At 51.5% G+C, this 27,737-nt stretch overlaps 1 protein-coding gene across 4 annotated transcripts; it reads left to right on the top strand.

Annotated features, from left to right (window-relative positions):
* Positions 1-2,687: 2,687 nt before the first annotated feature.
* Positions 2,688-27,614, top strand: Drc7 (dynein regulatory complex subunit 7). Of its 4 annotated transcripts, none has more exons than XM_016003752.3 (18): positions 2,688-2,744; positions 5,441-5,680; positions 5,978-6,152; positions 7,117-7,242; positions 7,763-7,957; positions 10,665-10,823; positions 11,085-11,303; positions 16,538-16,666; positions 18,731-18,803; positions 19,570-19,698; positions 19,890-20,018; positions 21,054-21,274; positions 22,416-22,631; positions 23,204-23,314; positions 23,393-23,503; positions 24,111-24,305; positions 25,607-25,746; positions 25,830-27,614. In XM_016003752.3, exons 2-18 carry the CDS (start codon positions 5,475-5,477, stop codon positions 25,921-25,923), a joined length of 2,628 nt encoding a protein of 875 aa, XP_015859238.3. In that variant the 5' UTR covers positions 2,688-2,744; positions 5,441-5,474; the 3' UTR covers positions 25,924-27,614. The 4 variants fall into 4 exon arrangements, with proteins under 4 accessions (XP_015859238.3, XP_076427763.1, XP_076427762.1 ...); XM_076571648.1 differs by having other exon boundaries at positions 2,701-2,744; positions 5,441-5,669; XM_076571647.1 differs by having other exon boundaries at positions 2,738-2,936; positions 5,441-5,669.
* The last annotated feature ends 123 nt before the right edge of the window (positions 27,615-27,737 follow it).

The following is a 27,737-nucleotide window of genomic DNA, read 5'->3' as shown; positions in this document are numbered from 1 at the left end:
CAGTTCTGTCCCTTTAGAGACCCCTGACTAACACAGTGGTGAGTAGCTCCACCCCTGCCCTGCCTTGGCCCGCGGAGTACCCCTCACTTCCCAGGGCTTTCTCTCTACCTAGCTTTCTGTGCCCCCCCACCCCATTGCCCCCTTTCCCAGCAGGCCATTATATATGCCTAGGCTATGGGCTGCCAGCCCCTTCCTGCCCAACTGGGCATGCTGGTAGCCGCAGGACATCCTTGTCTCCTGGCTTCTGGCTAATAACAGGAAGGGAGGCAAGAAGGCTGCTGTTGTATTCTGGAGGAGGATCCGAATCCAGTGCTTTGAACATGGAGTCTGTGGAGCCACAGTCTGTTTCAGTGGACAGGCTTGGGGTCTTTGGGCCCTATCGTCACAGGTATTTTTCAGGCCTCAGAGCTGATGATGGAGTCATCTGGGAAAGAGCTGCTCCAGACTCTGACAGGCCCGGATTTGAATCTTGACTCTGTTACTCTGGAGCTGGGTGACACTGGGCATGGGGCCTCACCTCTCAGAACCTAAGCTTTGCCCCACCTAAAATAGGTATTATAGAGCCCCCACCCTGTCCTGAGAGGATTGGGAATGTGGCAAAATAAACTGCCAGCCCTGATTCCTAGTGTCCCCCCATCCCTCCCCCACCTCCACTTAAAGAATGACTGGCTAAGGGTGCTGGGGTGTGGAAATGCAGTCAGAGAGGAACTGCAACCTGTCCACTCAAAGCCCCTCCACAGGCGGGGCTGAAGCCAGACTGGTGCCTTCTGGGGTGCCAGCTCCTCCCAGGACCATTCCTGGATTCAGGAAAGCACATGCCTGTAACCCCAATGTGCAAGAGCATGTGGAACCAATGCAAAGGCAATGGGCAACACTGAAGGAGACTGTGGACGCAGGAGGATGGCGGGGTCCAGGCCAGCCTGGCTCCTGTGGGGGTTTAATGAGAATGGGCCCCATAGGTTCATATATTTGAATGCTTCGTCCCTAGTTAAAGAATTGCTGGAAGGGTTAGGAGGTGTGGCCTTGTTGGAGAGGTGTGCCACTAGGAGCAGGCTTTGAGTTTCAAAAGCCCCTGCCAGGCCCAGTGTTATGTGTCTCTGTCTCCTCTCTGTCTCTGTCTCTCTCTCTCTCTCTCTCCCTGTTGCCTGGGAATCAGGATATAAAGCTCTCAGCTACTGCTCCAGCACCATGCCTGCCTGCTTCCCTCCATGATGATAATGGACTAATGCCCTGAAACTGTAAGCAAGCCCCCGATTAAATGTTTTCATTTGTAAGAGTTGCCTTGGTCATGGTGTCTCCTCACAGCAATAGATCAGTGACTAAGACAATTACATTGCAAGACTCTGTCTCAGAACTATCTTCAAGTTCCCACCCTGGACCTCAAGGGAACCCAGGCGGTAGCTTTCCCAGGCAGGCTCACTGGGATGTGGCCAACCAAGCTACAGCCCCATTGACTGGCTTCCTGATGTAGATGGGAAGGGACGACTCTTCTCTGAGGCCAGGGAGAAGCTGTGGGGCTCATACCTCTCGTTTTCTAGAGTCCCCACAAAAGCAGCTCCCAGTGGCCAGCAGAGCACCCAGACTGAATCCAAGCACATCCTAAATGTGCCCATCAGGGACTGATAGGCAGGACGCTTCTGTCATCGTCTGGCAAAAGTGACTTCTGAGGAGGAGATGACAAGAAGCTCGCTGTGACCCTCCCTCAGAAAAGGCAGGTGGGGTGGCTTTAAGGTTAAAGACACTTGCTTCTAAGCCCAAGTCAGCCTAAAGCACACACTCGGTCAGGCAGCCTGCCACCCTAGATCCCACACTGGCTTCCAGATGTCTTGGTGAAGGCTACCTCTCCTGGGGCAGGGATGTTTGCTCCCCAAGAGGAGCCTTGGTCTGTAGCCTTTTCCAATTCTCCTGGAGTAACTAGCCCACCTTGAGTTTTAAGCTCTTGCTCGGACATCCCTGGACAGAGCAGGGAAGAGGGAAGTAGCTGTATTCTCACTGCACCCACGTGGCATGGGTCAGCACAAAATTACAAGTACACAGAAAACAGTCGAATAACTGGGAAATGATGAACTTTGGGCATTTACTGCTTTTGTTTTTAATAAAAGTTCTCTGTGTGGTGGTCTGAATGAGAATGACCCCCAAAGGCTCATGTATTTAAAAGTTTGGTGGTCCCCAGTCGGTGGAACGATTTAGAAGGATTAGGACGTGTGGCTTTGTGGGAGGAAGTGAGGTTTCATTGGAGGAGGTGTGTCACTGGGGCTGTGCCTTGAGCTTTCAAAAGCTCATGCCATTCCCAGTTAGCTACCCCATTCCCTGCCCTGTGCCTGTAGATCAGGATGTGAACACTCAGCTACTGTTCCAGTGCCAAACCAGCCAGCCCGCTGCCATGCTCCCTGCCATGAATCATGGATTGTAACCCTTTGGAACCTTGAGTCCTAATAAATTTTTGAAGTTGCCTTGGTCACGGTGTCTCTTCACAGCAATAACTAAGACACTTCACTGGAGGGTTTTTTTTTTTAAATCATTTAATGATGCTGTGTTTGACAACTAGCTCACAAAAATTCCTAAAAGCATGATAAGCCCTTGCACTCTCCCATCCAGCACACTATGGTGGTGGTGGTGGTTGGGGAACTAGACCCAGGGCAACCACAGAAAACTACATTTCCCAGAAGCCTCCTCTCCCAGGGCCTGCCCTCTGTTGTTACCATGGAGACAACTAACAGCTAGTAAGACTGTTCTTGAAGAGGGTAAGGAGGGATCTGGGAACTGGGGATGGCTGGACCTGCTTGAAATAGGGAGGAGGAGGAACAGGATGGGGGAGCAGAGTACTTCTTGGGGTCTTCCAGCCCTGGCTTGTCTGATGAAAGCTTGCAGGGGGGCCTGTTTTGTGGGGAGGAGAAGGTTACTGCTGGGAAGGGACTCCAAGAAGGACACTATGGGTAAGTCACTGCATAAGGAGTAGTGTTGCAGGTCTGGACCCTGGACCACTCTGGTGACCCAGTCTGTGACCTTGAACCCCAGCTGGAATGGTCCTGCCCACTGATACCTCTTTGTGTCATGTTTCTTTTCTCGCTCTCCACTCCCCACCCCTTCCCTTCCTCGGCTCCCCTATCTTACATGGGTTTCAGAGCCAGAAACACATGTGTTCCAGTCAAAGATCTATTCTCTGCTAGCTGTAACTTGGATGATTCTCTCAGGCTCTCTAGTCCTCAGTAGTCTCACCTGTAGAGTGGGTCTCATAGGACTAACTACATCAGAGTCACTTAAGGATAAAGGATATCATTTTTGTATACCCCTGGGGCTTGACACACAGCAGGTGTCTAGTGAGCTGTGAATGCCTTAGAAGGCATTACCCCCTCCCTGGTTATCTGCCCTGTGCAGGCGAGGGGCTTTGATAACCACACCATGCTGCTTAGCTGGAGGTCTGTCCCAGGAACAGGAGTCCTGCAGGACCCAAGGCCTCCGCTAGGATTCAGACAGACCAGACTATCTAGCCGTAGGCAGTCAGCCCTCCAGAGTCCTGGAACACAGAATATCAGAATTGGACCAGCAGAACCTGTTCCCCTTCCAAATTGCAGGAGGGGAAATGGGGGCCAGGAAGGGGTGGGGAGTGGCCTGTGAGCCCCAGCAGGAGTTGCTAGCTTTGTCAAAAAGAATAGCAAATACCCAACCCCTACCTCTCCCTGGCAGCCCATGCCTTCCTTGGCAAGAGTCTGGGGCAGTTGGGTAGGGGTGGAGTGGGGAGGCAGGGCCAGCCTCCACCCCCCTCCTCCTTATTTTGCAGTGCTGGAGATGGAACCCTGGGCCTCATGCACACTGGCAAGCACACTACCACTCAGCCACATCCCAGCTCACCAGCCTGGTCCCCTTTGCTCCTTAGCGTGACTCCTCTCTCGGAGCTGAGAACAAGTCTGGATCCCTTTTCTCTCTCATCCTCATTGCTGTCCTGTCTGCACTGCTTCCAGGGGGCTGGAGATTTCTCTTCCACTGAAGTAGATCTGAAAGGTGGGTGGAGGGAAGGCCTGAGCTGCAGGGCAGACAGACAGGCGGAGTGGTGTTGGGTGCCATGGAGCAGAGACCAAACAGAGGCCTCGTTTTTACGTGAGTTGGGAGTCTTGGGGTGGTACTAGGCTCAAGGTATCCCCGGGAACCTGACTCACTCTCCTCTTGTCTTGAGCAGACAACCCTGATACTCCCAGGGGGCCCTTTACCAACGGCTTCCCCACCTCCCACTTGGTGTGAATGCCCCAGGCATAAAATGGACCTAGAACCAAGGCTGTGTGCTTGCTGCCCTCTGCCCTCGAATGGCCTCTCTCCTCACATATCGCTGGCCAGACTGGGCCATGTCCCCACCACTCACTGCCAGAGAGTCCAGGAAGCGGAACACTTCAAACCTGGCACCACGGTGCCCCAATTCAAGCCTGGGTCTCTGTGGTGTGGGAAGGGGCAGATCTTTGGGTTGGTGACCGTGAATCTTAGTGAAGTCTTGCTCTGTGACTGTACATACAGCATCTCGATGTGTGTCACAGGATGATAACTGTCCTCTGGGCTGTCGTCACCCCCCACACACACACACACACACACATGCCCTAGCAGTAACTCTGCCTTTTAAAACGTTAGTCTTAAATTGTGTGTGTGTGTTGAGGGGGGCGCGGTGCGGGTCAGCCTACACCTCTGTGTACTACATGCACGCAATGTCCATGGAAGCCAGAGAGGGCCTCAGATCCCCTAGGACTGGAGTAACAGATGTGTGTGAGCCACCGTGTACACCCAGGGAACATGTGCAGGGAACCAAGCTCAGGTCCTCTGGAAGAGCAGTAAGTGTTCTTATCCACTGAGCCAACTCTCCAGCCCTGTAGGTCTTTGTAAGCTGTGCCTCAGTTTCCAGTTTAGTGAGATGAGATTTCATTTACTCTCTATTTTGTGGGTCTTGTTTTGTTTTGCCTTGCTATTCTAAATAACTTCCTTTAATCCAGGTGACTCATTGAACTTTGTCAATATACCTAAGTAGGAAACTATATGTTCAGCAATCCCTACAGCATTAATGTCAAATACTAGAAAGAGAAAGTGGTTGTCAAAGCCACATTAATAACTTTGGGTAACCTGATACTGACTTTGTCTGATGTTGAGAAGGAGCTTGGCTATGTAGCCCAGGCTAGTCTGGAATTTAAAATCTTCCTGCTTCATCCTCTCAAGTGCTATAATTATAGGCATGCATCACCATGTCCAGCTCCTTGTCTTTGTTCTAAGGGAGCTTTGTATTAGAAGGTGTTAGAGATGGGCTAGATGAGACTTCCTCCCTGATGGAAGGGATGCTTCCAAGGGACGCTGTTCCTCCTCTATGAGGAAAGCATCCCCAGGCCCCTCGGCATGCACAGGTGGTCCCAGTGCCGTCTTTCTGGCCGACCATGGCCATTTTGAGCATATCGGCTTTTCCCTACAGAGATATTCGTCTCTAGCTATCCAGAGATATCAGGATGGAGGTCCTGAGAGAGAAAGTAGAGGAGGAGGAGGCGGCTGAGCGTGAGGAAGCAGCTGAACGGGCAGAACGGGCTGAAAAGATGGAGAGGATGACGAAGCCAGCCGAAGTGAGCAAAGAGGAAACCATCATGACAGAGGACGAGCTTAGAGACCTGGATAAGAGGCTCATGGCCATCGAGCCCCCCATTCCAGCTGAGTACCCGTGAGTGCCAGGACTGGGGCTTCCCAGCCAGCAGCCCTGGCACAGTTAGAAAGGACCAGGCAGAGGAAGGCAGCACCCGGGCTGGGAGGGTGGCCATAGAGGGATGAGGTTCAGTACGAGGGTCTGCTTCCGGACCGCTCATCTTTCCTCCATGACTTTGTCTGTGTAAAGGTGGAAGTGTGGGTAGTTGTGAGGACTAAGTGAAGTTAAAGGCACAGACAGGTCAGGCGCTTTGGGGGTGCCTGGGGTGCCAAGCATGGCCTCACTCGGAACTTTGCCACCCCTCCTGGGACACAGGATCATAAACAAGGCCCTCATTGACGTCACCAAGCTGCCTCCTTCCTACACTTCCAACTCGCCCAAGGAGGAGCACCTGCTGCTGGTGGCCGACAACTTCTCCCGCCAGTACAGCCACCTGTGCCCGGACCGCGTGCCTCTCTTCTTGCACCCGCTAAATGAGTGCAACGTGCTTGTACGCCTGGGGCTTGGAGGGCAGGGCCAGAGCAGGAGCAGAGGGTAGAGGGAGGCACAGCCGGCTCTCCACGGTCTCGGGGGCACATCACAGCTCTCCCGTGGAGCAGGAAGCTCCCGTGAATCAGCCCTGGCCTGCCAGGAGCTGGAGGAGATAAATGCAGGGGAAGGCAGGCCTGGGATCTGAATTGGAGGCTGGGGGGTGTATGGAGGGGGTGAGCCCAGGGCCTATCACATGAGTTAGCACCTGCCGCTGAGCTACACCCCCAGCCTTCTTAGTCTTGAGTTAAGGGGTCTTACTTTGCAGCCCAGGCTAGCCCTGAGCTAGCTCTGACTTTCAGCTCTGACCACTAACACAAGCTAAGAGACCTCGCGTGCCTGAATGTAATCCTCCTGTGCACAGGACAGGCATAGATGGGGGGAAACTAAGGCCCAGAGAGGCTCAGGGAGGTGCCTGGGGCCATGTGGAGGGAAGCAAGAAACCTGGGCCAGGTTTTAGGGCCTACTCTGCCCCACTTTGTCCTGTTCCTTTGCCCTTCCCTTAAGGGGCTATCACCTGCTACTGGAGACCACCCTGGTCACCAGCTACCCCTGCCCAGAACCTCTGCAGGCTCTGCAAGTGCCTCAACCTGGTTGGAGATTTATCTCCTTTAGCCCTATCTTATTGGGTGACCTTAGACAATAAGGTCACCCGGCCTCTCTGAGCCTGGAGGGAAGTCCCCAGTCCTTCCAGCTCAGATCTGGAATAAGCTAGTCCTGTCCCCATGGAGTGATGTGAATGCCTCTCAGCCATGGTCACGTCCACTGGCCAATGCCCGGCCTTCCCGGCAAGGGTCTGCTCCACCACCCCGAGGCCCGTGAGTCGGGCCTCTTTAGGGTCCTCCTGAGAAGTCAAGGAAGAAGGTTGGGCCAGGCGGGCACGGATGCTCACGGGTCCCCCGCTGCACATGGTCTCTCACTTGCAGAAGTTCGTGAGCACCACCCTGAGGCCCACCCTGATGCCCTACCCGGAACTCTACAACTGGGACACCTGCGCCCAGTTCGTGTCAGACTTCCTTACCATGGTCCCCCTGCTGGACCCGCTCAAGCCGGTAGGTGCTACTTCCTGGTTGCATGGGGCAGGCGGGCAGGCTTAAGGCACGTCTGGGCCGTAGAAGCTCAGGCAGGCTCCAGCCTTCCCAGACACCTGTAGGGGGAAACAGAGGCACAGAGAGGCAATCACTGGCCTGAGGATACCCAGCAAGCCTGGTCTCCCATCTGGTGGATTCTGCCTCAGTCTCCCTCTTTTGTATCAGGAGGTAAGAGCTGGGGACTTCAAGCTGCCTGTAGCCTTCAGGCCCATCTTTGGGCTCCTGAGAATGGAAGGAGACAGGAAGGAGGGGTGAATAACCGAGCACTGATAGAAGGATGAGAAGGATGGAGGAGGAGGAGGAGAGGAGAGCACTGGAGGAGAGCCACCAATTCCTTAGAATGGCAGTCACACGTGGGGGGCGTGGCTCTGTCTGTCTCCCGTCCTCAAGAGGCTCCCGACGCGGCAGGGACCCGACCCGACGGACGGCGGGTGGTGAGTGGCCCGGGGTCTGGCCCAGCTGACGGGTGCTCTGTGCTCAGCCCACACACCTGTACTCCTCGACCACTGTGCTCAAGTACCAGAAGGGGAACTGCTTCGACTTCAGCAACCTGCTCTGCTCCATGCTCATTGGCTCTGGCTACGACGCCTACTGCGTCAATGGCTATGGCTCCCTAGACCTGTGCCTCATGGACCTGACCAGGGAAGTGTGCCCGCTCACCGTAAAGGCCAAAGAGGTAATGCCTGACGCATGGCAGAGGACGCAAACTCCTGGGGCTGCCCATCCACCTCAGAGGATCAGGGCCTGCCCTGACCATCCTTAGAGAAGCAGGAGCTAGGTTCCTGCCTTGGCCACCCTTAGGGACAGGAGGACTGTGTCCCCGCCCTGGCCACCCTTAGGGACAGGAGGGCTGTGTCCCCGCCCTGGCCACCCTTAGAAGACTAGGGCCACCCTTAGAGAAGCGGGTCCCCACCCAGGCTGTCCATACACTTATGGGTTCCTGGCCCATCACCAGGCATCCTCTGTTGCTCCAGACTCCCTATTTCAGACCCTTGGAGGTTTCTCCATCCTCAGCATCACCCACAGCTCAGTTCTCCAAACTGCTGCCCCTTTTGCTTTGTCCTTGCTCAGTTTAAGACACTGTACTCAATGGATGGAACTAGAAAAAAATCATCCTGAGTGAGGTAACCCAAACCCAGAAAGACAGTCATGGTATGTACTCACTCATAAGTGGATTCTAGATATAAAATAAAGAACAATCAGACCACAACCCATAGAACCATGAAGGCTATATATATAGCATGGAGGTCCCTAGGATGACTGTTGCTTATAATAAATTTCGGTTTTACTCAATTATTGAAAGAAAAAAAAAACACACACTGTGCTCGCCAGGCAGTGGCAGCCAGGCAGTGGCAGCACACGCCTTTAATCACAGCACTCGGGAGGCAGAGCCAGGCGGGTCTCTGTGAGTTCAAGGCCAGCCTGGTCTACAGTGCAAGATCCAAGACAGGCACCAAAACTAACAGAGAAACCCTGTCTCGGGAAAAAAAAAAAAAAAAAAAAAAAGACACTGTGCTCCCACTGAGCAAATTTTATGACTCACATGGTTTCTGCCTTCTATCTAACTATCACAAGCTTACCCACTTCCCCTGGCATAAGATAAAATCTCAGCTGGTCCTTTTAGTGGTGGGAAACAATGGCCAAGTGAGTGCTTGATTCTCAGCCCTCCTCTCCCTTTGTGGTTCCAGGATGGAACCAGGAACCTAGCATGTGCTGGGCAAGCATGCTAGTCTAGGCTACATCCCTAGCCCAAAAGTATCCTGTTTAGTGGGGAAAAGTTACCACTACCCCCAAGGAGTGACAGTTGAGTTTTCTGTCTGCTGATTAAGAACTTGATGATGACCAGAGTTTCTGCAAACAAAAGAAGCGCTTTTAAAATTTAAAAATGTTAAAGTTAGCATAAAGCACTGAGTATGAGTGTGGTTGTGGTTGTGGGTAATGAGTGTTCATGAAGGCATTTTTGTGCATGTTTCATGCTAGAATCACACATACAAAACAAAAATCTCCTTACATTTGGAAAAACACCATGCTGTGCACAAAAAGAGCTTTGCACACCCTGGGTGTGGATTCCAGGGCTCTGTGGCAAGAGTCTGCTCCTCTGCAGGTGAAGGATGAAGACCCAGGGGCCTGAAGCACTAAGCAGGAGATTTAGGGAGAGGGAGAGGTGCCAGGCAGCCTGCTTGCTCGGGCCTGGCTCCCCAAGCAAGGTGTCTTAGTTAGGGTTTCTATTGTGTGAAGAGACACCATGACCATGTCAACTCTTAATAAGGAAAACAATTATTTGGGGCTGGCTTACAGATTTGGAGGTGTAGCCCGTTATCATCATGGTAGGAAGCATGGTGGCTCACAGGCAGAGGTGGTGTTGGAGAAGGAGCTGAGAGCCCCTCATCCGGATCAGCAGGCAGCAGGGAGAGAGGGTGTGGTCTGAGCATTTGAAACCTCAAAGTGCACCCCCAGTGATACAGTCTCTCCCACAAGGCCACGCCCCCTAGCAGTGCCACTCTCTATGGACCTATGAGGGCCATTTTCTTTCAAACCACCACACAAGGGATGAGCAAATGCTGTCTTGTGCCTTTTCTTTCCATGGCCTCTGAGCTCACATCTCCTGGGCTCCTTGTCTCAGCCGCAATGCAGAGAACCAACTTACATCAATATGTAACAAAGGTAGAGAACTTTCTGGATGATAAACAGGTCTAATGTGGGCATGAACTGACTCGGTGGCTACTTATCATTCTTAGTGTACAGGAAGATAAAATGGCATGGTAAAAAAACAGATGTGGTAACGTGTTTGGAGGATGGAGACCCAGGGATGGAAACCTGGGTCTGACTCCCAAGACGGGAGATTGCATTTCTTTTACTGTTACAAGCCGTCATTTTGTACATATTTATATACACATGTGTACACATATACATGTAGAAATACACACATGCACATATATATATATATATATATATATATATATATATATATATAGAGAGAGAGAGAGAGAGAGAGAGAGAGAGAGAGAGAGAGAGAGAGAGAGAGATTCTTTCCTGGCCCAGAAAACTTGATCTTGGGGTCAATGCATGAAACCTCCCAGGGATAACCCCTGAAAGCTCTGACCCCAGATAATCTGCTCCACCTTCTGGCCAGGATCCAGGTCAGCCTGGGCAGCGGGGCTAATAAGACTCCTCTTGCTGTGCTCCTCTTGGTGTGAACAGTTTCCAGCGCTAGGCTGGTGGGGAGGTCCTTCGGTTCTCTGCTGTGCAGCTAGGCTTGATCTGTAGAGAGGACCCCCGCCCCACCCCACTCCTCCCTAGCTCTGCCGCTCCCTCTTCTGTCAGGGTAGACCCTGTGAAGGGTGTGGGTGGGAGCTGGACTTTCCTCTGTTGTTGGGTGACAGGCAGTCAAGATGGCAGAGAAGACGATTCCTAAGAAGTACGCCATCAAGCCGCCCCGGGACCTGACCAGCAGGTTTGAGCTGGAGCAGGAGGAAAAGAGATTGCAGGAGATCAAGGACCTGGAAGAGAAGCGGCTCAGGGAGGAGGAAGAGCGCCTCCTGGTGGGTTTCAACGGCCCTGCACTCTGGCGTGGCTGGTCACAGTACCCACAAGGGATAACATGCTAGGGCCCTAAAGCGCTCCTTACCGGTAGAGCGCATTGCCTTTCTTCAGAGGAAATCTCACCCCAGGTACTATCGTCCCACAGAATGAACCACAGATCTGATCGGCCCCTCCCATGTTATGGGTTGAAACCTTGGGCTTCAAGGAAGGGTGATGGAAGAGTTCCCCTTGGCTGGTGGTCACCCACTTTCCCTGTGCAGGAGGAAGAGAAGTCGAAGCCCGACCCCCTGCATGGCCTGCGGGTGCATGCCTGGGTCCTGGTGCTGGCCGGGAAGCGCGAGGTGCCTGAGAGCTTCTTCATCGACCCACTGACAGCACGCAGCTACAGCACCAAGGATGAGCACTTCCTGGGCATCGAGAGCCTTTGGAACCACAAGAACTACTGGATCAACATGCAGGACTGTTGGAACTGCTGCAAGGTGCGCGGGAGCGGGGCGTGGGGGTAAAGACCAGGGATGGGGGCAGCTCCTGACATCAGGAGGCCCCGGAACCCACGCTCCTGCCCATCAAGGACCATTCCGGCAAGATGAACTTCTCCAGTTTTGATGTGTGCATCCCTTCTAACCTGTGGGCTGTTGGCTTGTGTGGATGAACTCGGGGTGGAAACCTAACGCCCATGCAGGAATGTGTGTACCCCTGCAGCGCTAAGCACATTGCCCACTGAATTCTGTGAGCTGATCACCCAGACTGAGAAAGAATATGACCCATACCTCGGAAATCCCGTGTCCAGTTGCTGCTCCTTCCTCCTGCCCTCCCAAATGTATACTTGTACTTTAAGGGCATAAACAGCACAGGCATGGGCTGGTAGGATGGCCCAATGGGTAAAAAATGCTTGCCACCAACCCTAATGACCTGAGTTAGATACTAGGGACCCACCCACATGGTGTAAGGAGAGAACTGATTCCTGCGAGTTATCCTCTGGCCTCCATATTGACACCAAACACCACACACACACACACACACACACACACACACACACACACACACACGTATGCACGCATGTGCATATATGAAGAGGTACACAGTCTTAAATGCATATCTTACTGGATCGGTTTGTAAAAATGAACTCCCCTACATAACCAGGACCTGCCCCCTCCCACCCAGTTATGAGCTCAGTGGTAGAGCAGGTACTTAGCATACAGGCTCTGAGATGATCCCCAACACTGGAAAAATTTATTTATATAAACCAACACTCTTGACTTGAAAGCGATGCATAGGTCCACAGGGAGATGATGACCTTATTTGAGCCGTCATTGAAAGGTGGGGGTGCAGGCAAGAGGGATCGGCTTTGGGGACAGAGCCCATGCTGACTCCTTACAGGGTCCCTCAGTTTATTCTGATTCAGGACAGCTCATCAGCTGAGTCATACAGTGTGTGTTCTTGGTGTGTGTTGAGTCATGGAGATACTTGTGAGATTCATCCACTTCCTGTGTGCAGTACTTGGGTCATCTTCACTGTTTAGTAACTCCCTCTTCTTGAAGCACACCAGGACCTAGTTTTCTATTTCAGAGTGGCATGTTTAGGTCATTTCCAGCATGGGACTATTTGGGATAGCGCTGCAGTGGACATTTCCCTACCTGCATTTCAATGAACACATATACTCACTTCTGATTGGTCAAGACTTAGGAGAGTCAGATTCTTCCCCTTTGCAAAAAATGACGGCATGATTTATAGCCCCCACCCCCAGCATTGCGTGAGAGTCTAGACAGCCTCCTACTCCTTACCAGTACTCAGTCTTTATTTGTTCGGGAGTTTGAGATGGGGTTGCTCTCTAGGTTCCAGGTCGCTCTGGAACCCACAATCTTGCCTCAGCCTCCCAAATGCTGAGATCACAGGTGTGCACACGGATGCCCGCCCTGTTTTCTCTCTTCTCATATTAGCTGTTCTGTGAGTAGAACTTGGTGTTGCATTGTTTTAAAACTACGATTGATTTTTTTGCATTGTCCTCAGATCCAGGAAGTTTTAAACCTGCTTGTTAACTCTAAAAATTAGAAAGACTTTGGGGCTTTTCTATCTGCAAGATCATTTAAAAACCTCCTCTATGTGACTTTCTATAGAATCGATATTGTTTCTTCCTTGGAAGCCGTCCGTCCGGGTCTAGAATTTTCTTTGTGGAGATGTCTTACACTGCACACTCAGTTTGGATACTTTGTTTGTTTTGGCAGTTCTGGGGAGGAAGCCCCAAGCCTTGGGTATTGCAGTCAAGTATTCCAGCTTCAACCTGTACACTCTCAGCCCAGGGCATTTATTCTTGAGTGAATTCTGGTAGTTTCTGTCCTTTGGGAAAGTTTGCCCCTTTCTTTTAAGTTTCCCAATTATTGCTATAAAAATGTTAATAATTGCTCCTTATTTTTTTTTTAACGTTTTAGAGTCCATGACTTTAATGTTCAGAGTGATGACTCTATTCTCTCTGTTGGCACTGATAATGTACATGTATTTTTTCTCCTAATGAATCTAATTAGAGGTTTATCAATACTGTTAAAATTGTCAATAAACCAGAATTTGGTTTTGTTGATTTTTCCTATAACTTTGTTTCATTTTTTTCTACTCTGATCCTTATTATTTTCTAATGCTTGCTTTAAATTTCATGAGTTCGTTTCTTACGGTGGAAACTAAAGTCATTACTCTGGGCCTATTCTGCTGGTAAAGACCTCATTTCACTGTGAGCTCCTCCACTGGCATCCCCACATGTCAATGGCCTGTGGACTCGCTTTCATTCGGTTCAAAAGTCTCGTTTTCCTTTCCACTTATCCTCTGATTTACAGGTCATTTTCAGATGTGGTGCTCTAGACAGGCGGTGGAGGCTCATGACTTTGACCCCAGCACGTGGGAAGCAGAGGCAGATGGATCTGCCAGGGCAGCACCGAGAAACCCTGTCTTGAAAAAACAAAACCGAAAGTGGTGTTTCATTTATAGATATGTAGCTATTTCCTAGTGGCCTATTCTTTATTTCGGTCTTAATTCTCTGACTGTTAGAGAATTCTTGGTGTGTGATCCCCACTGTCCTATCATGGCTGGGGTTTTGGTTCAGACTATGCTGCATCTTTTTTTTTTTTCCCCGAGACAGGGTTTCTCTGTGTAGCTTTGTGCCTTTCCTGGGACTCACTTGGTAGCCCAGGCTGGCCTCGAACTCATAAAGATCCACCTGGCTCTGCCTCCCGAGTGCTGGGATTAAGGGCGTGCGCCGCCGCCGCCGCCGCCGCCGCCGCCGCCGCCGCCGCCGCCGCCCGGCTAAATATCTGTGTTTTCTCTTTCTCTTTCTTTCTTTCTTTCTTTCTTTCTTTCTTTCTTTCTTTCTTTCTTTCTTTCTTTCTTTCTTTCTTTTCTTTCCTTCCTTCCTCCCTTCCTTCCTTCCTCCCTCCCTCCCTCCCTCCCTCCCTCCCTCCCTCCTTCCTTCCTTCCTTTCTTTCTTTCTTTAAAAAGATTTTTTTATTATGTATACAGCATGTATGCCTGCAGGCCAGAAGAGGGCACCAGATCTCATTACAGATGGTTGTGAGTCATCACGTGATTGCTGGGAATTGAACTCAGGACCTCTGGAAGAGCAGTCAGTGCTCTTAACCGCTGAGCCACCTCTCCAGCCCCTATGCTGCATCTTAAGCGTTCTGTGCATTTGACGAGAATGTCTGTCCTTTGAAGTTGGGTGGAATGTTCTACTGAATGTCAATTAACTCCAGTCAGTTGATGGTGCTCCACTCTTCCATGTCTTTGCTGGTTTTCTATATTCTAAAGTTTTTGACTTTATCCAAAAGCTGGATTATAATGTTGGATTTCTGTTCCTTCTATTGTTCTTTGCTTCACACTTTCTAGATATCTATTTACAATCCATAAATAGAGATTCTCTTGGGGGCTGGAGAGATGGCTCAGCAGTTAAGGGCACTGGCTGCTCTTCCAAAGGTCCTGAGTTCAATTCCCAGCAACCACATGATGGCTCAAACCATCTAGAATGAGATCTGGTGCCTTCTTCTGGCCTGCAGGCATACATGCAGGCAGAACACTGTATATGTAATAAATAAATAAATCTTTAAAAAAAAATAGAGATTCTCTGGCTTTCTTTAGGTTTATGTTAGCATGGACCATCTTTGCCTTTTACAACTCTGTTTGTGTTTTCTAAATTTAAGTGTGTATTGTTGGATCTTTCCTTTATGCATTTTACATTCTCAGCCTCTTTATTATGGTGATGAAGCCATTTACTATGTTTTGTTTTATAAAATTAAATTTATAGCTATTATTTTTCTATGTATGCCCTCAAATTTGAAAACATTTTTTATTTTTAATTGAAAATATATTTTTAAGCTTGGCATGGTGGTGCACACCTTTAATCCTAGCATTCAGGAGGCAGAGACAGGAAGATCTCTGTGAATTGGAAGCCAGCCTGGTCTACAGGGTGAGTTCAAGGACAGACAGGGTTACACAGAAAGACTCTATCTCAAAAATAAATACATAAATAAAATTATCTCATATAATAGTTTCTGATTATAGTTTCCCCACAACTTCTCCCAGATCCTTTCTACCTCCCCACCTGCCTAAATCCATATGCTTTCTTTTTCTTATTAGAATAAACAGGTATCTAAAATAATGATAATAATAACACAAAGAAAAAGATAAGATAAAATTAAAAAACAAAGCAGAATAGGACATAACAAATAAACAGAAAAAAGAGCCAAAGAAAAAGCACAAGAAACATGCACGCGCATGCACACACACACACACACACACACACACACACACATGCAGAAATCCCATAAAAACACAAAATCAGAAACTATGATACATAAGCCAAAGGCCTGTAATGTTAAAAGCAAACAAGCAAAGACAAGACAGGAAAGCATTACGAGACCAAAAACCCCTCCAAAAACACCCTTGAGTTTGTTCTGTGGTGGCATCTACAGCTGAGCATGGGGCCTGCCCTAAGTGTGGTTTGTATTCCCAGTGAGACTCCTTTGGAGAAAACTAACTTTTCTTTTGAGAGCACATATTTGAGTGTTCCGTGTGTGTGTGTGTGTGTGTGTGTGTGTGTGTGTGTGTGTGTGTATGCCTAAAAACCACATACAAAACTTTTTGGAGATAATCGAATGCTAAGGTTTCCTTTATGCTAACCCACATTTAAATGTTTCTTCCCCATAAGGAGGGTATTAAAACAAAAGAACCAAATTCTTTGTCTCACAGTTCTGGAGACTGGAAGTCCGGGACTGAGGTCCTGGCAGGGCTGGTTTCTTCTGTGATCTTTGTATTCTCCTGAGTCCTGAGGAGGAGCTGGTTCTTGCCTCCTTGGCCTGGGGAAAAGAAATGAACAAAAAGACAAACCAAGAAGGCTCACTTGAACCCAGTCATTTCCTAGTAGTTCCCCTGCTCAGAAAGCTCCGTCGTGACATACAACGCTCTCATATACAGGTCTGTTCCCAGCAGAGGGCGCCGATGAGTCTCCTCCGGACATGGCCGTAGGATTTCTTCCCAGGGAATGATGATGGGAGGGAGAGGGGCCTGTTTCCCTGTTGAGATGAAGAAAGTGGCTGGATTCTTAGAGACTGAATGGAGCTGACATTCTGCACAGCCCCTGCGTGCCTCTGGGAACAGCCATTTCCATTGTCCTGGGAGCAGGCACAGGCATGGGGTTCCGGGGGGTGCACTCAGTTGGTTCTCTCTCCATCAGGACTTGGTCTTTGACCTGGGAGACCCTGTGAGATGGGAGTATATGCTCTTGGGGACCGATAAGCCTCACCTGTCCATGGCTGACGAGGATGATGAAGGGCTGGATGATGATGATGATATAGACGACCTGGTGAGTCGGATGGCCTGAGGGTGGGTTGAGGGCCTTCACCTGTTTTGCATCAGGCAGCCTGACAGACACCCCTGAAAACATGTGCATGTATGGGGGGGAGTCCAGATGTAGCAATCATACAGTCTTCAGGGCAGAAGGGCCTGGGCTGAGCCCCCATTTTACAGATGGGTAAACAGAGGCCCAGGCATGTCCAGTGACCAGTTTAGGACTTCCCAGTGAGTTAAGGAGTGACAGTACCTGAATTCAGCCTCTCACATCTGGAGCCCTGTTCAAGGGTTGGGCTGCTCCTGAGACAGCACATCTCTTTGGAGTGGGAACCCCAGGGCTGGCCTCTCTGCTAGTCACCATTGTGATTTTCTATCAAGCCAGGCCTTTCCTTCCTGTCCTATTAGGTCTTCTAAAGACCATTGGCCCAGGGTATCCCCTCGTCAACCTTCCTTCCGTCATCTCCTAACAAGGTGTATGTGTGTGTGTGTTGGGGGGGGGTGCTTCCTGCATGAGGTCTAGAGTGAGAAATCGAGACTGGGAGCCCGGGAGCCTTAGGCAAATCCACTCTGCTTTGGGATCTCCCATTCCTTGTGTAAAAGTAGGCGAGGGTCACAGACTGTGTTTGGTATCCATAGCAACAGTCACGGGTGGCATCTAGCCCTGCCATCGCGAAGTGTCACAAACAGGGAGTCCCACACTACCGGAGGCCGGAATTTCGGGATCAAGGTGCCGGCAGGGCTGCTTTCTCCAGAGATGCCCTGGGTTTGCTGATGGCCATCAGTGCTGTGTTTGATCCGGCCCTCTCTCTATGAATCTGGGTCCTAACCCCCTTGTCTCATAAGAACACTTAGCGTGTTGTAAGGAGGCCGCCTAAGGACCCCATTTGATCTTCGCTGCCTCCTCCCGAAGACCTTCCTTCCAAATGCACCCGGGCTCGTAGCTGCTGGGGAGAGGGTTTTGACGCGTGATTTCAGACAGGGCTTGAGCAATGCTCACAACGACAGGCGACACTGAGGGGCCGGCTCTGCTCCGGTGCGGAATCTGGGCCCCCTCCTTAAAATCTCCTCCACCTGGGAAGCTGGCAGGTTATAGATAGCCGGCAAAACGAGGCGCCACAAGACCCACCCAGGAAGTGCGAGAGCCAGGAGCCGAGCCTGGATGGTCTGGCATACCTGGGTTCTCAGAGGTAACGGTTAAGACTCAGCTCTGGGAGCTGCCTGGGAATGACCCTGTTCTCCAGCTCCTCATTCCTGAGCACCGGCGCCCCCTGCTGGCTGTGAGCGTGGACCAGCCGTGTGCAGGGCATGCAGCCCTAAGTGGTCAGTGCCCTTAGACTTAGGACCTCACTCCTTCTGGAAGCCCTGTCACATGCCCAGAATGAGAACCCTTGTTACCTCCAACATGGACAGATGATATACCCTGAGAACCAGCATTCAGCTGTGGGACCAGCCCTGGGATTCCTGGGCTGGCTCAAGACAGTTCTGCCAATGCCCCCTGCTCACTCCTCATCTTGTGTGTTCCTGAAGGAAGTCACAATTAGATGAGCAAGTGTCCAAGGTCTGAGCGTTGTTTGTGGCGGGAAGCATACACATAGAGAATCTCGAGCCTGGTCTGAGGGTCATTTGTCCAGGCCAGGCCTTACTGCCCAGACAGGGGAAGGACAGCCAGGCAGGGCCCCAAGGCCAGTTCATGACATCCTTTAGTCCTCCCAGGTAACAGCTAAGGAAACCAAGGCTTAGTGTGGATGCAGAACTTTCCCAGCCCTCCTTACCTGGTGTTAGGTATAGTTAAAGGTATGGCTCCATGTGACCCTCTCTGAGAGGTCATCACGGCCGCAGGTGGTTTGGCTGGAAGGGTAGGATATGAGAGCAGGCACCACCGTCTTTGACCAGGCAAGTGGGGAGTGGGGGTCTGCCCAAGCTGACTCCTCCTCTTCCTCATCCTGATCATGCTCCCGATTTCTGTCTCTCCCGGGGAAACGGACAGCTCCCTTAGCAAGTCTAGGACTGGGGTAGGAGACAGAGCTGAGTCATGGCCTCTGCTCCAAGGCCAGCATTCCACCTCCTCTCCTCACAGGCCAAAGAGGAGGAGGATAAGAGCTTCGACATGCCGCCTTCATGGGTCGCCCAGATTGAGATCACCCCGGAAGGTCTCTGTCATTCACCGGTTCCCAGACCCCAGGGAGTTCTGCGGCCATAGCGCAGCAGAGAAGCCATAGAGGTTTCCTGGGCCCTTCTTTCCACATTCTCAACACCCCACCAGCTCTGTGCCCAGGGCCTGACGCCATCTGGCACACAGCTGGACTGTTAACATCATGACCGCCCAGGTCTGGAACATGGCCTCTTTCCTTCCCTCGGATCCTCTGTTCGGAGGAGGCCATGTGCAGAACCTGTAGTAGATGGTGTAAGGGGGTCAGGCCCCAGGAGACACGGGCAAAGAAGGCAGGGAGTGGGCTACCTTTTGCCCCATGTCTACATGTGCCCGTCTAGGAATACCTAGACCCAGAAGAAGGGCACAGCCTGCTCCAGTGGGTGGCAAGTGCTGGGGGAGAGGTCATAGAGCCTGGAGTGGGAGCACTCATCACAGCCTAGATGAAGGATGGAGGCAAAATGGGACTTAAGAAGTAGGGACCACTGGGGATGGGCTTTGAAGGATCAGAAGTCATTCTGGCATCATGTTCTCACTGGTGAAGGCCTGGCAGGGCTGAGAGGGGGCTGGGTCACAGATATGACTCTTAGGGAGTGCTGGGGTTCTGGCTTGGATGCCTTGGGAAGAGCTGAAGCCAACACTAGTGACGGTTTCCTCCCTCCCTGGAGCTCTTTCCGGGCCCGGAGGCACTTTAGAGGCGAGGCAGAAAATGCAGAAGTGGCTAGGGAGGGTGGAAGGAGAGATCCCAGCCCCCTGTGCGTCCGCAGAGTTTGAGACGCGCTGTCCCAGTGGAAAGAAGGTGATACAGTACAAGAAAGCGCAGCTCGAGAAGTGGGCCCCGTACCTCAACAGCAATGGCCTGGTTACCCGCCTCACCACCTACGAAGACCTGCAGTGTAAGGCACCCTGGGGGTCGGGATGTGGGACAGCCAGATGTTGTGCTCGGTGACTCTGGGCACATCACGTCTCCTTTCTTGGTGTGTGTGTGTGTGTGTGTGTGTGTGTGTGTGTGTGTGTGTGTGTGTGGCGGAGGCCAGAGGAGCCGGTCTGCCTGCCACAGCCATCTTTGCCCGCCCCCCCCCCCCAGGTACAAAGGTTCTGGAGATCAAGGAGTGGTACCAGAACCGTGAGGACATGCTGGAGCTGAAGCACATAAACAAGACCACAGGCCTGCAGGTGGACTACTTCAAGCCGGGCCATCCCCAAGCTCTGCGTGGTGTGTGGATCCCACGGCTGGGCAAGCCAAGAGCCCCGGGGGAGGGGGGCTTCCGTATAAGGATGTGTGATGGGAAGAACCAGCCCCAGGTATCCACGAGGCTCTCGGGTGGTGATATAGACAACTGCCCCTGCCTCTGTAAGATAAGGAGGTGTGCAGGCAGCTGCGGAGGCTCGGAAAAGGAAGATGTTGTGGTCAACAGCTCTCTAGGAAAGTCAAAGCCAAGGCCACATGCTGGTCTGTGGCTGGGATCAAGCTGGAATCTCCACCAGAGGCCATGTGGCGTGGGTCACATGTAAAGGGTCTAAGAATGTTGGGCAGTAAAGCCAACTAGACACCACGGACAAGGGCAAGGGCAGAGGGCAGAGGGCCCGCTGTTTACAGACTATGGAGTCCATGAGTTGGGAAGGTACGCCTTCTAGGATTCATATCCTACCCCAGACTTCACCAGAGAAAAATCTGGGGCCAACCAACACATGGAAACACATCAACTGTGCTGGGGAGTCGTAAATTTCAAGATTAAACCAACGAGGGACCATGCCATGCTTTTGTTGGGAGCAAATGGTCCTAACCGGATGTGACAGGGGTTAGAGGCAGCAGGAAGTTGCTCCCTGTTGATGTTGGCCGACCACTCTCTTCTTAAGAGTAGTTGAGCTAAATGTGTTAACATGGGGATGTACTCAGTGGTAGAACACATGCTTAACATTTCGGAGGTCCTGTGTTCCATCTCTAACAACAATAATGGCCTTAACATGTGCATACATTTTGACCCAGTCATTCCTCTGCTGAGAATTTGTGGTCAGAAAAGAGCAAGAACCATAATTGCATGGTGTAGATGTTCATCACGGAGTTGTTTATAAAAACGAAGAGTTGGATGTAACCATAATACCCAGAAAGTCAGGACTGGGTACCTGGCTAATGCTCATGTGTACCGAAGAGCTGCTCTCTCTCTCCCTAGGCCTGGGATCGGGTGCAGAGCCGGCTGCCACACCTCCGGGTGCTCACCCGACCCCTTCCTTCCCACTCCCCCTCCAGTGCACTCATACAAGTCTATGCTGCCTGAGATGGACCGCGTCATGGAATTCTATGAAAAGATCCGTGTGGATGGCCTGATAAAGCGGGAGGAGACGCCCCTGACTATGACAGAATGCTATCAGGGACGCTCAGACTTCCTCTCCTATCGCCACATCAATTTTGGACCCAGAGTCAAGAAGCTCACCCAGAACAGCGCAGAGTCCAACCCGAGGCCCATGGTGGTGAGAGCATGCTTGGGCTGGGCACTAGCTGCCCACCTGCTCTGGCAGATAGGGGATGGTCAGGATGGGGGAAACCCTGGTTCTGGGATGGTATTAAGGCCTGTGATTTTCCAGGGTTCTAAATGTAAAACAAGCACCGTGACAAATGCAGACCCCTGGCTTACTAGGGCTAAGCTGGGTCCCCGGCCACTAGACAAAGAAGCACTGTTTCCTTATTGTTGTGAACAAATACACACTTATGACCAGACATCTGCAACTATGAGAAACCAGAGAAATGTAACAACCTCAGAATGGCCTCTCTCCAATATTACTGTGGACTGGGTTTGTTCTTAGCTGGACAATTAATCCCAGCACTTGAGAGGTGGTAGCTGAAGGATCGAGAGTTCAAGGCAACCCTCAACTACATAATGAGTCCAGGCCAGTCTGAGCCACATGAGACCCTATCTCAATGAACTCAGGGATGAAGGACAGCTCACTAAGTAAAGCATGAGGACCCCAGTTTGAGCTCCAGCGCCCACAAAAACAGCCAAGCACTGTGACACGCATCTGAAATCCCAGCACCAGGGAGGCTGGTTTGTTCGCCCGCCAGTCAAGTCAACCCAGTGAGCTCTGGCTTCAAGTGAGTCCAGGCTTTGAGACAGAAATGCTATCTCAAAAAACAAGCTGGAGAGCATTCGAGAAAGACAGTGTCAATCTCTGGCCACCACATAAGTGTGTGTATGCACACCAAGGCTCACACACACAATTTGTTCTTGAGAGTCTTTTTAATTTTATTGCAATCGGAGAACCCATTCTCTACAGAGTTCTTGGCCACTGAGCTTCCTGGCCACACACCAAAGGGGCTCCTTTCCATTGTGGGGGATATCTGGTAATGAGACAGGCTTCCTGGAGAGAACTCCCCATCTCTATGAGCTGGCAAGCAGAGTCTTGTGGAGAGAACTGAAGAAGGGTCCAACACCACCTGAAGCTGACATGGCTGGGCCCTGAGAACTTATGGGAGTCACAGAACCTATTGTCTGGCTAGGAAGGGCTGATTAACAACCCCCACCCCCAGACTCCTGGATCCTGAGAGTCCTTTGCTCCTACCCACGGAGCATGCACAGAAATCTACCTCCCTCCTCTGCATGCTCTGGTCACACAGAAAATCACAGAGCGGTTCTTCCGCAACCCAGCGAAGCCTGCAGATGAGGACGTGGCAGAGCGCGTGTTTCTGATCCTGGAGGAGCGCATTCAGCTTCGCTACCACTGCCGAGATGACTACATCACCTCATCCAAGCGTGAGTTCCTGCGGCGCACGGAGGTCGACAGCAAAGGCAACAAGATCATCATGACGCCGGACATGTGCATCAGCTACGAGGTGGGTTGGCAACGGCACGGGGCAGGGGAGGTGGGGGCACACTCTGGAAACTGTACCTGCAGCGTCTTCTGGCAACTTGGGAAACCCCAGGTAGACTTCCCCCCTTCCCCCATGAAGGGGCCACCGGGAAGCCCATCTCTGTCCCTAGGAACATGTAAAGCTCCCATCTGAGGGCATTTCCCTCGCAGCTCCTCTGGAAGATCATCCCATTTCCATCAAAATGAGAACCCAGCAGGCTGAGGCATCCTCATGGTCCCCACTTGCACCTCTGGGGAACCTAGACCCCAGATCCCAGGAACCCACCCTGGAGGTGGCAGGGTACTCTTATCTTCCTAGATGAGCTCACCTTCCTAGTCTAGTTAGCGCTCTCTGGCACACCCCTCAGCCCCTGTGCATCTTCCTTTGGTCCCTCTTTGTAAGCATGTCTTTGTAGACAAGGATGCTGATGTCTGGAGAGGCTAGTCACCTTGCTTGAGGTCACCCAGCTAGAAAAAGATAGTAGATTTAAACCTAGCAGTCCCTAGACCTGACCGGTTGCGGCCTCTCTGTCATTGTGGTGGTTCTGGTCCCAGGTGGAGCCAATGGAGCACACCAAGAAACTTCTCTACCAGTACGAGACCATGATTCACCTGAAGAATGAAGAAAAGCTGTCCCGACATCAGGCCTGGGAGTCAGAGCTGGAGGTAAGGTCCTCCCAGAGGGTGGGTGTGGCAGGGAGGGAAGGTCTTAGACGTGCATATCCTCCATTATGTGCGATCAAGGTGCTGGAGATCCTGAAGCTTAGGGAAGAGGAGGAAGAGGCCCACACGCTGACGGTCTCCATCTATGACACCAAGCGCAATGAGAAGAGCAAAGAGTATCGGGAGGCCATGGTGAGCCTCCCCGCTCTCCCCGGGTCTCCTTCCCTGGAGCCCAGCCTCCAGGGTCGGGAGCGCACGGGAGCCCTTTGTAAGGGATGATGTCACTGGTGATGTCATATGAGTATTCCTGTTGCCTACCACCTGCCACACGGACCGGACCGTGTTGATGGGTCACCCCAGGCAGTGAAGATCTCTGAAGTAGTTTGTAGTTGACCTGCCAAGGCTGGGCTTTGGATTGTTCCTGGATCCATAGGGAAGGGCAACAATGGCCCATGTCTCCAGTTTCTCTGGCTCCTGTGTGCCCCATGTAGGGCTTTCTGGGCAAAAGAGAAAAATGATAGTTTAGTATCATGGCTAACCACCACCCAGGCTATGTGCTTTCCAGACCTAAGCTGGTCTGTTTTCAGAGGAGGAAACTGAGGCTCAGACTGAGAGATGAATTCATGTCAGAAACAGGAATTACATGTCACCCTTAAACGTGGGTCAAGAGGCGGTCCTTAGGAACTTAGATCGCACAGGAACCCTATCTGGGACCTGGATTTGTGCTACTGCACCATGGACTCGGCTGCTCGGGAGGTCTCCTGGACATCCTGCTTTCAGCTGGTTCCCTGGCCCACAGGAGCGTGTCCTGCATGAGGAGCACCTGCGGCAAGTGGAGGCCCAGCTGGACTACCTGGCCCCGTTCCTGGCACAGCTCCCTCCGGGCGAGAAGCTAACACGCTGGCAGGCTGTGCGCCTCAAGGACGAGTGTCTCAGCGACTTCAAGCAGCGCCTCATCGACAAGGCTAACCTCATCCAGGCGCGCTTTGAGAAGGTGTGGCCAGGGCCCAAGGCAGGGGAGGTGACCTCACTGTCCTCAGCCAGAAAATGGGTCCTGAAGTCTTTGCTCGGTGCCTCACAGATCTGTGGATGAAGGGTGGATGGATGTGTCTGTAATTGGGGCTTCCAAACACCCACTTCATTATTGGATGGATGAGTTGATGGATGGATGGTAGGTGAATATGTGTGGATAGGCAGGTAGATGGGTAAATGGATGAAGTGGGTGGGTGGGTGTAGTTGGATATGTGGGTAGATGGATGTGGGTGAGGATTAGAGGTGGGATAGGGATGAATGGATGGATGGATGGATGGATGGATGGATGGATGGATGGATGGATGGATGGATGGATGGATGATGAGTGGATGGATGGATTGATGAATGAGTGGGCAGATGGGTAGATAAGATTTGGCAGACAAGGGATAAAGGAATGGATGGGTGCATTGTGGATATATGGATGGATGGGTGGCACATTCTAACAGCTCCTAGTCCTTGGCCCATTTCTGTGAGATAGGTGAGGTGTGTACCATTTGGTCTCCATGCAGTGCCTTAGTTTTCACAGAGTGCACAGAGCAGGGTTGGGTGGAATTGGACACAACAATTCTTATTTTTGGAGATGAGCTTTTGGGGGCTCTGAGCATGTCAGCAACTTGTCTAGATCATGCAGTTATTTTGTGTGTATAGGTGTTTTGTCTGCACATGTGTATGTACACCATGTGTACTGTACACCTGGTGTCCTCAGAAGCCAGAAGAGGGCATCAATCCCCTGGGACTAGAGTTTCAGATGATTGTGAGCCTCCTTGTGAGTTTTGGGAATCGAACCCCAGTCCTCTGGAGAGCAGTCAGTGCCCTTGTTTTGTTTTTTCAGAGACAGTGTCTCACTCTGTAGCCCCCACTGGCCTGGAACTTGATGTGGAGACCAGATCTCTGTGTTAAATTCACAGAGATCCCTCTGCCCTGCCTAATGAGTGCTGGGATGTGCACCACCACACCCAGCTGTTTTGATTTTGTGTCTGAGGTGCTGGGGGTCAAACCTAGGGCCGCACACTTAGCCACATCTCCAGCCCTGACTAGCTGTTTTGTTCCTGTTCTGAGCTCATGCCACAGGCTGTCCTTCGAATCATGGCTCCAGCAGTCCCCACCCGAGATGTTTTGTGATCCTCTAACTTTGCCCCTCTCCCTGGGATTGGCGGATGGGGGCGTGTAATCCTCTTGGGGCTGCCTGGTAACCTGTGGGCCTACACCCTGGCTGGGGATCAGTTCACCCCTTCCCCCTGCTCATCTCCCTCCGCCCCCCAGGAGACTCAGGAACTGCAGAAGAAGCAGCAGTGGTACCAGGAGAACCAGGTGACCCTGACGTCTGAGGACGAAGACCTGTATCTGAGCTACTGCTCACAGGCCATGTTCCGCATCCGCATCTTGGAACAGCGGCTCAATCGGTAAGGGGCGGAGCCAGGAGGACCCCCGGGAGCGCTCTGAGAGTCCGCACAACCCTCACCTTCTCCTTCCTCCCTCTGCTCAGGCACAAAGAGCTGGCTCCGCTGAAGTACCTGGCGCTGGAGGAAAAGCTCTACAAGGACCCACGCTTGGTAGACTTTGTGAAAGGCTTTGTTTGATACCCCTCATGGGACCATGGCAGAAGCTGCGGGAGAATGGAGCCCCCCCCACTCTCCAGCCACCGTAATCCCCTACCAGCCTCACTGCCACACCACCTCCCTGTCCCTCAAGGTCTCCCTCAAATAAACACTTCCTATTTACCACTTACACTCCAGGGCTCACACCTCCAGTCCCCACCACCCTCGGTCTTTCCCCGCCATCTTCTCTGCTGGACTAGCAAGTGTTTACACGTCTCCGGATGGTGCCACAGCACAGCCATCTGGTTAGAGCTCAATGTGGTGATGGTGGGCCAGCTCATCAAATGGGAATGGCCTGGCCAAGGAGCACAACCCAGGACCGGCTGGCTTGATGTTAGGGGACAAGGGACTGAATCCAAGTTCCTCTTCCCTTTACCACCTGGGAAACGGGGCTGGCATTGTTTCCTGAAGTCAGAGTTAGAGAGGAGAGAGAGCATGCCTGTAATCCCAGCAGGAGCTGGAGGCAGAAGGATCTGGGTTCAAGGTCTGCCTTGGCTATGTAGGGAATTTGAAGACAGCCTGGGCTACATGAGACTCTGTCTTAAAAAGCAAAAACAAAGTAGAGAAAAACTGGCCTATAATCTCCAGGGCATGACACAGACATGGCAAATGATCTCACAGCAGCTGTGGTTGCCTGCACAAGCCTGGGCCCGTCAATAAACAACCATGGCTCAGGGCGGGCATGGGGGCCGTTCCTCCCTCTTGAACTACTGGTTACTGATGAATTCTGGTGGAGGGGTAGTCATTGTCTTCACTCCAAGGTGAGCCCACCAGATCTCAGTGCATAATTCCAAACCCATGGTTAAACCAGGGGCTCAAGCTACATGTGGTGGCACATGCCTTTAATCCCAGCTCTTGACCTCTGCCAGTTCAAGGCCAGCCTGGTCTACATAGTGAGAGCCTGATCCAGAGAGAGGAGAGATTTGAGGGACAGAAATAGGATGAACTTGAAAGAGCCAAGTATGCCAAATCTTGCCTGGTTCTTAGTTAAGATATATCCACACACACACCCCAAGCCTGTGTGTGTGTGTGTGTGTGTGTGTGTGTGTGTGTGTGTGTGTGTGTGTGTGTGTGTGTGTGTGTGAGTCTGTCCATCCATTCCCTACACTATCACCATGCATTCTGCCATGTCATTCTTTGCCTAATTCCTTTGAGTCAGGTTCCTCCTCAGCAGTCCCTAGCAATCCTCCCCACTGGGGTTACACACACAGCCATGCCAGATTTTTATGTGGGTGCTGAGGATTTGAACTCAGGTCCTTATTCTTGGCACTGCAGTTGCTCCTAAGACCGAACCATTTCTCGTTTCTAGTAAGTTTTGATTTGCAGTGCTGTGGTTGAACCTAGTGCCTCCTCCACACTAGTCAAAGCTCTCTACCACCCGAGCCACATTCTCAGTCTTGTTCTACTTAGACGTTATTGTGTGTACTGGGGATGATTGAGGTCATTTTAATATAGTCTACATGTTAGAGGATGAAGTTATTTTAGGGTGGTGACATTGGTCATGTGACTAAGGACCCCTAAAGAGCCTCATGCTCAGTGTTGTCGTGATTGAAATGTCTTGGGATAGGTAATGTTCGAATACTTGTACATAGACAAAGTAAACTAGGCAAAAGGTGTCAAAATCAAGGATTTGACTTTTGTTTCTAATAATAAAAAGTCGAGAAGAACAGCAAGCTACAAAGTTTTGATTGAACGTTATTCTCCGAATCCAGGTCTCTTAGTAATCCCCCAATTCTACTCAGGGCCGACTTCCCAAAGTACTGACGGCTGGTGGCTGTCTTCTGTCCCTGCAGAAG

This window comes from Peromyscus maniculatus, chromosome 5 (assembly GCF_049852395.1).
Source record: "Peromyscus maniculatus bairdii isolate BWxNUB_F1_BW_parent chromosome 5, HU_Pman_BW_mat_3.1, whole genome shotgun sequence".
In the NCBI taxonomy this organism is placed as follows: Eukaryota; Metazoa; Chordata; class Mammalia; order Rodentia; family Cricetidae; genus Peromyscus; species Peromyscus maniculatus.
Note: the sequence above shows the minus strand (reverse complement) of the source record. Positions and strands in the feature narration are given on the sequence as shown.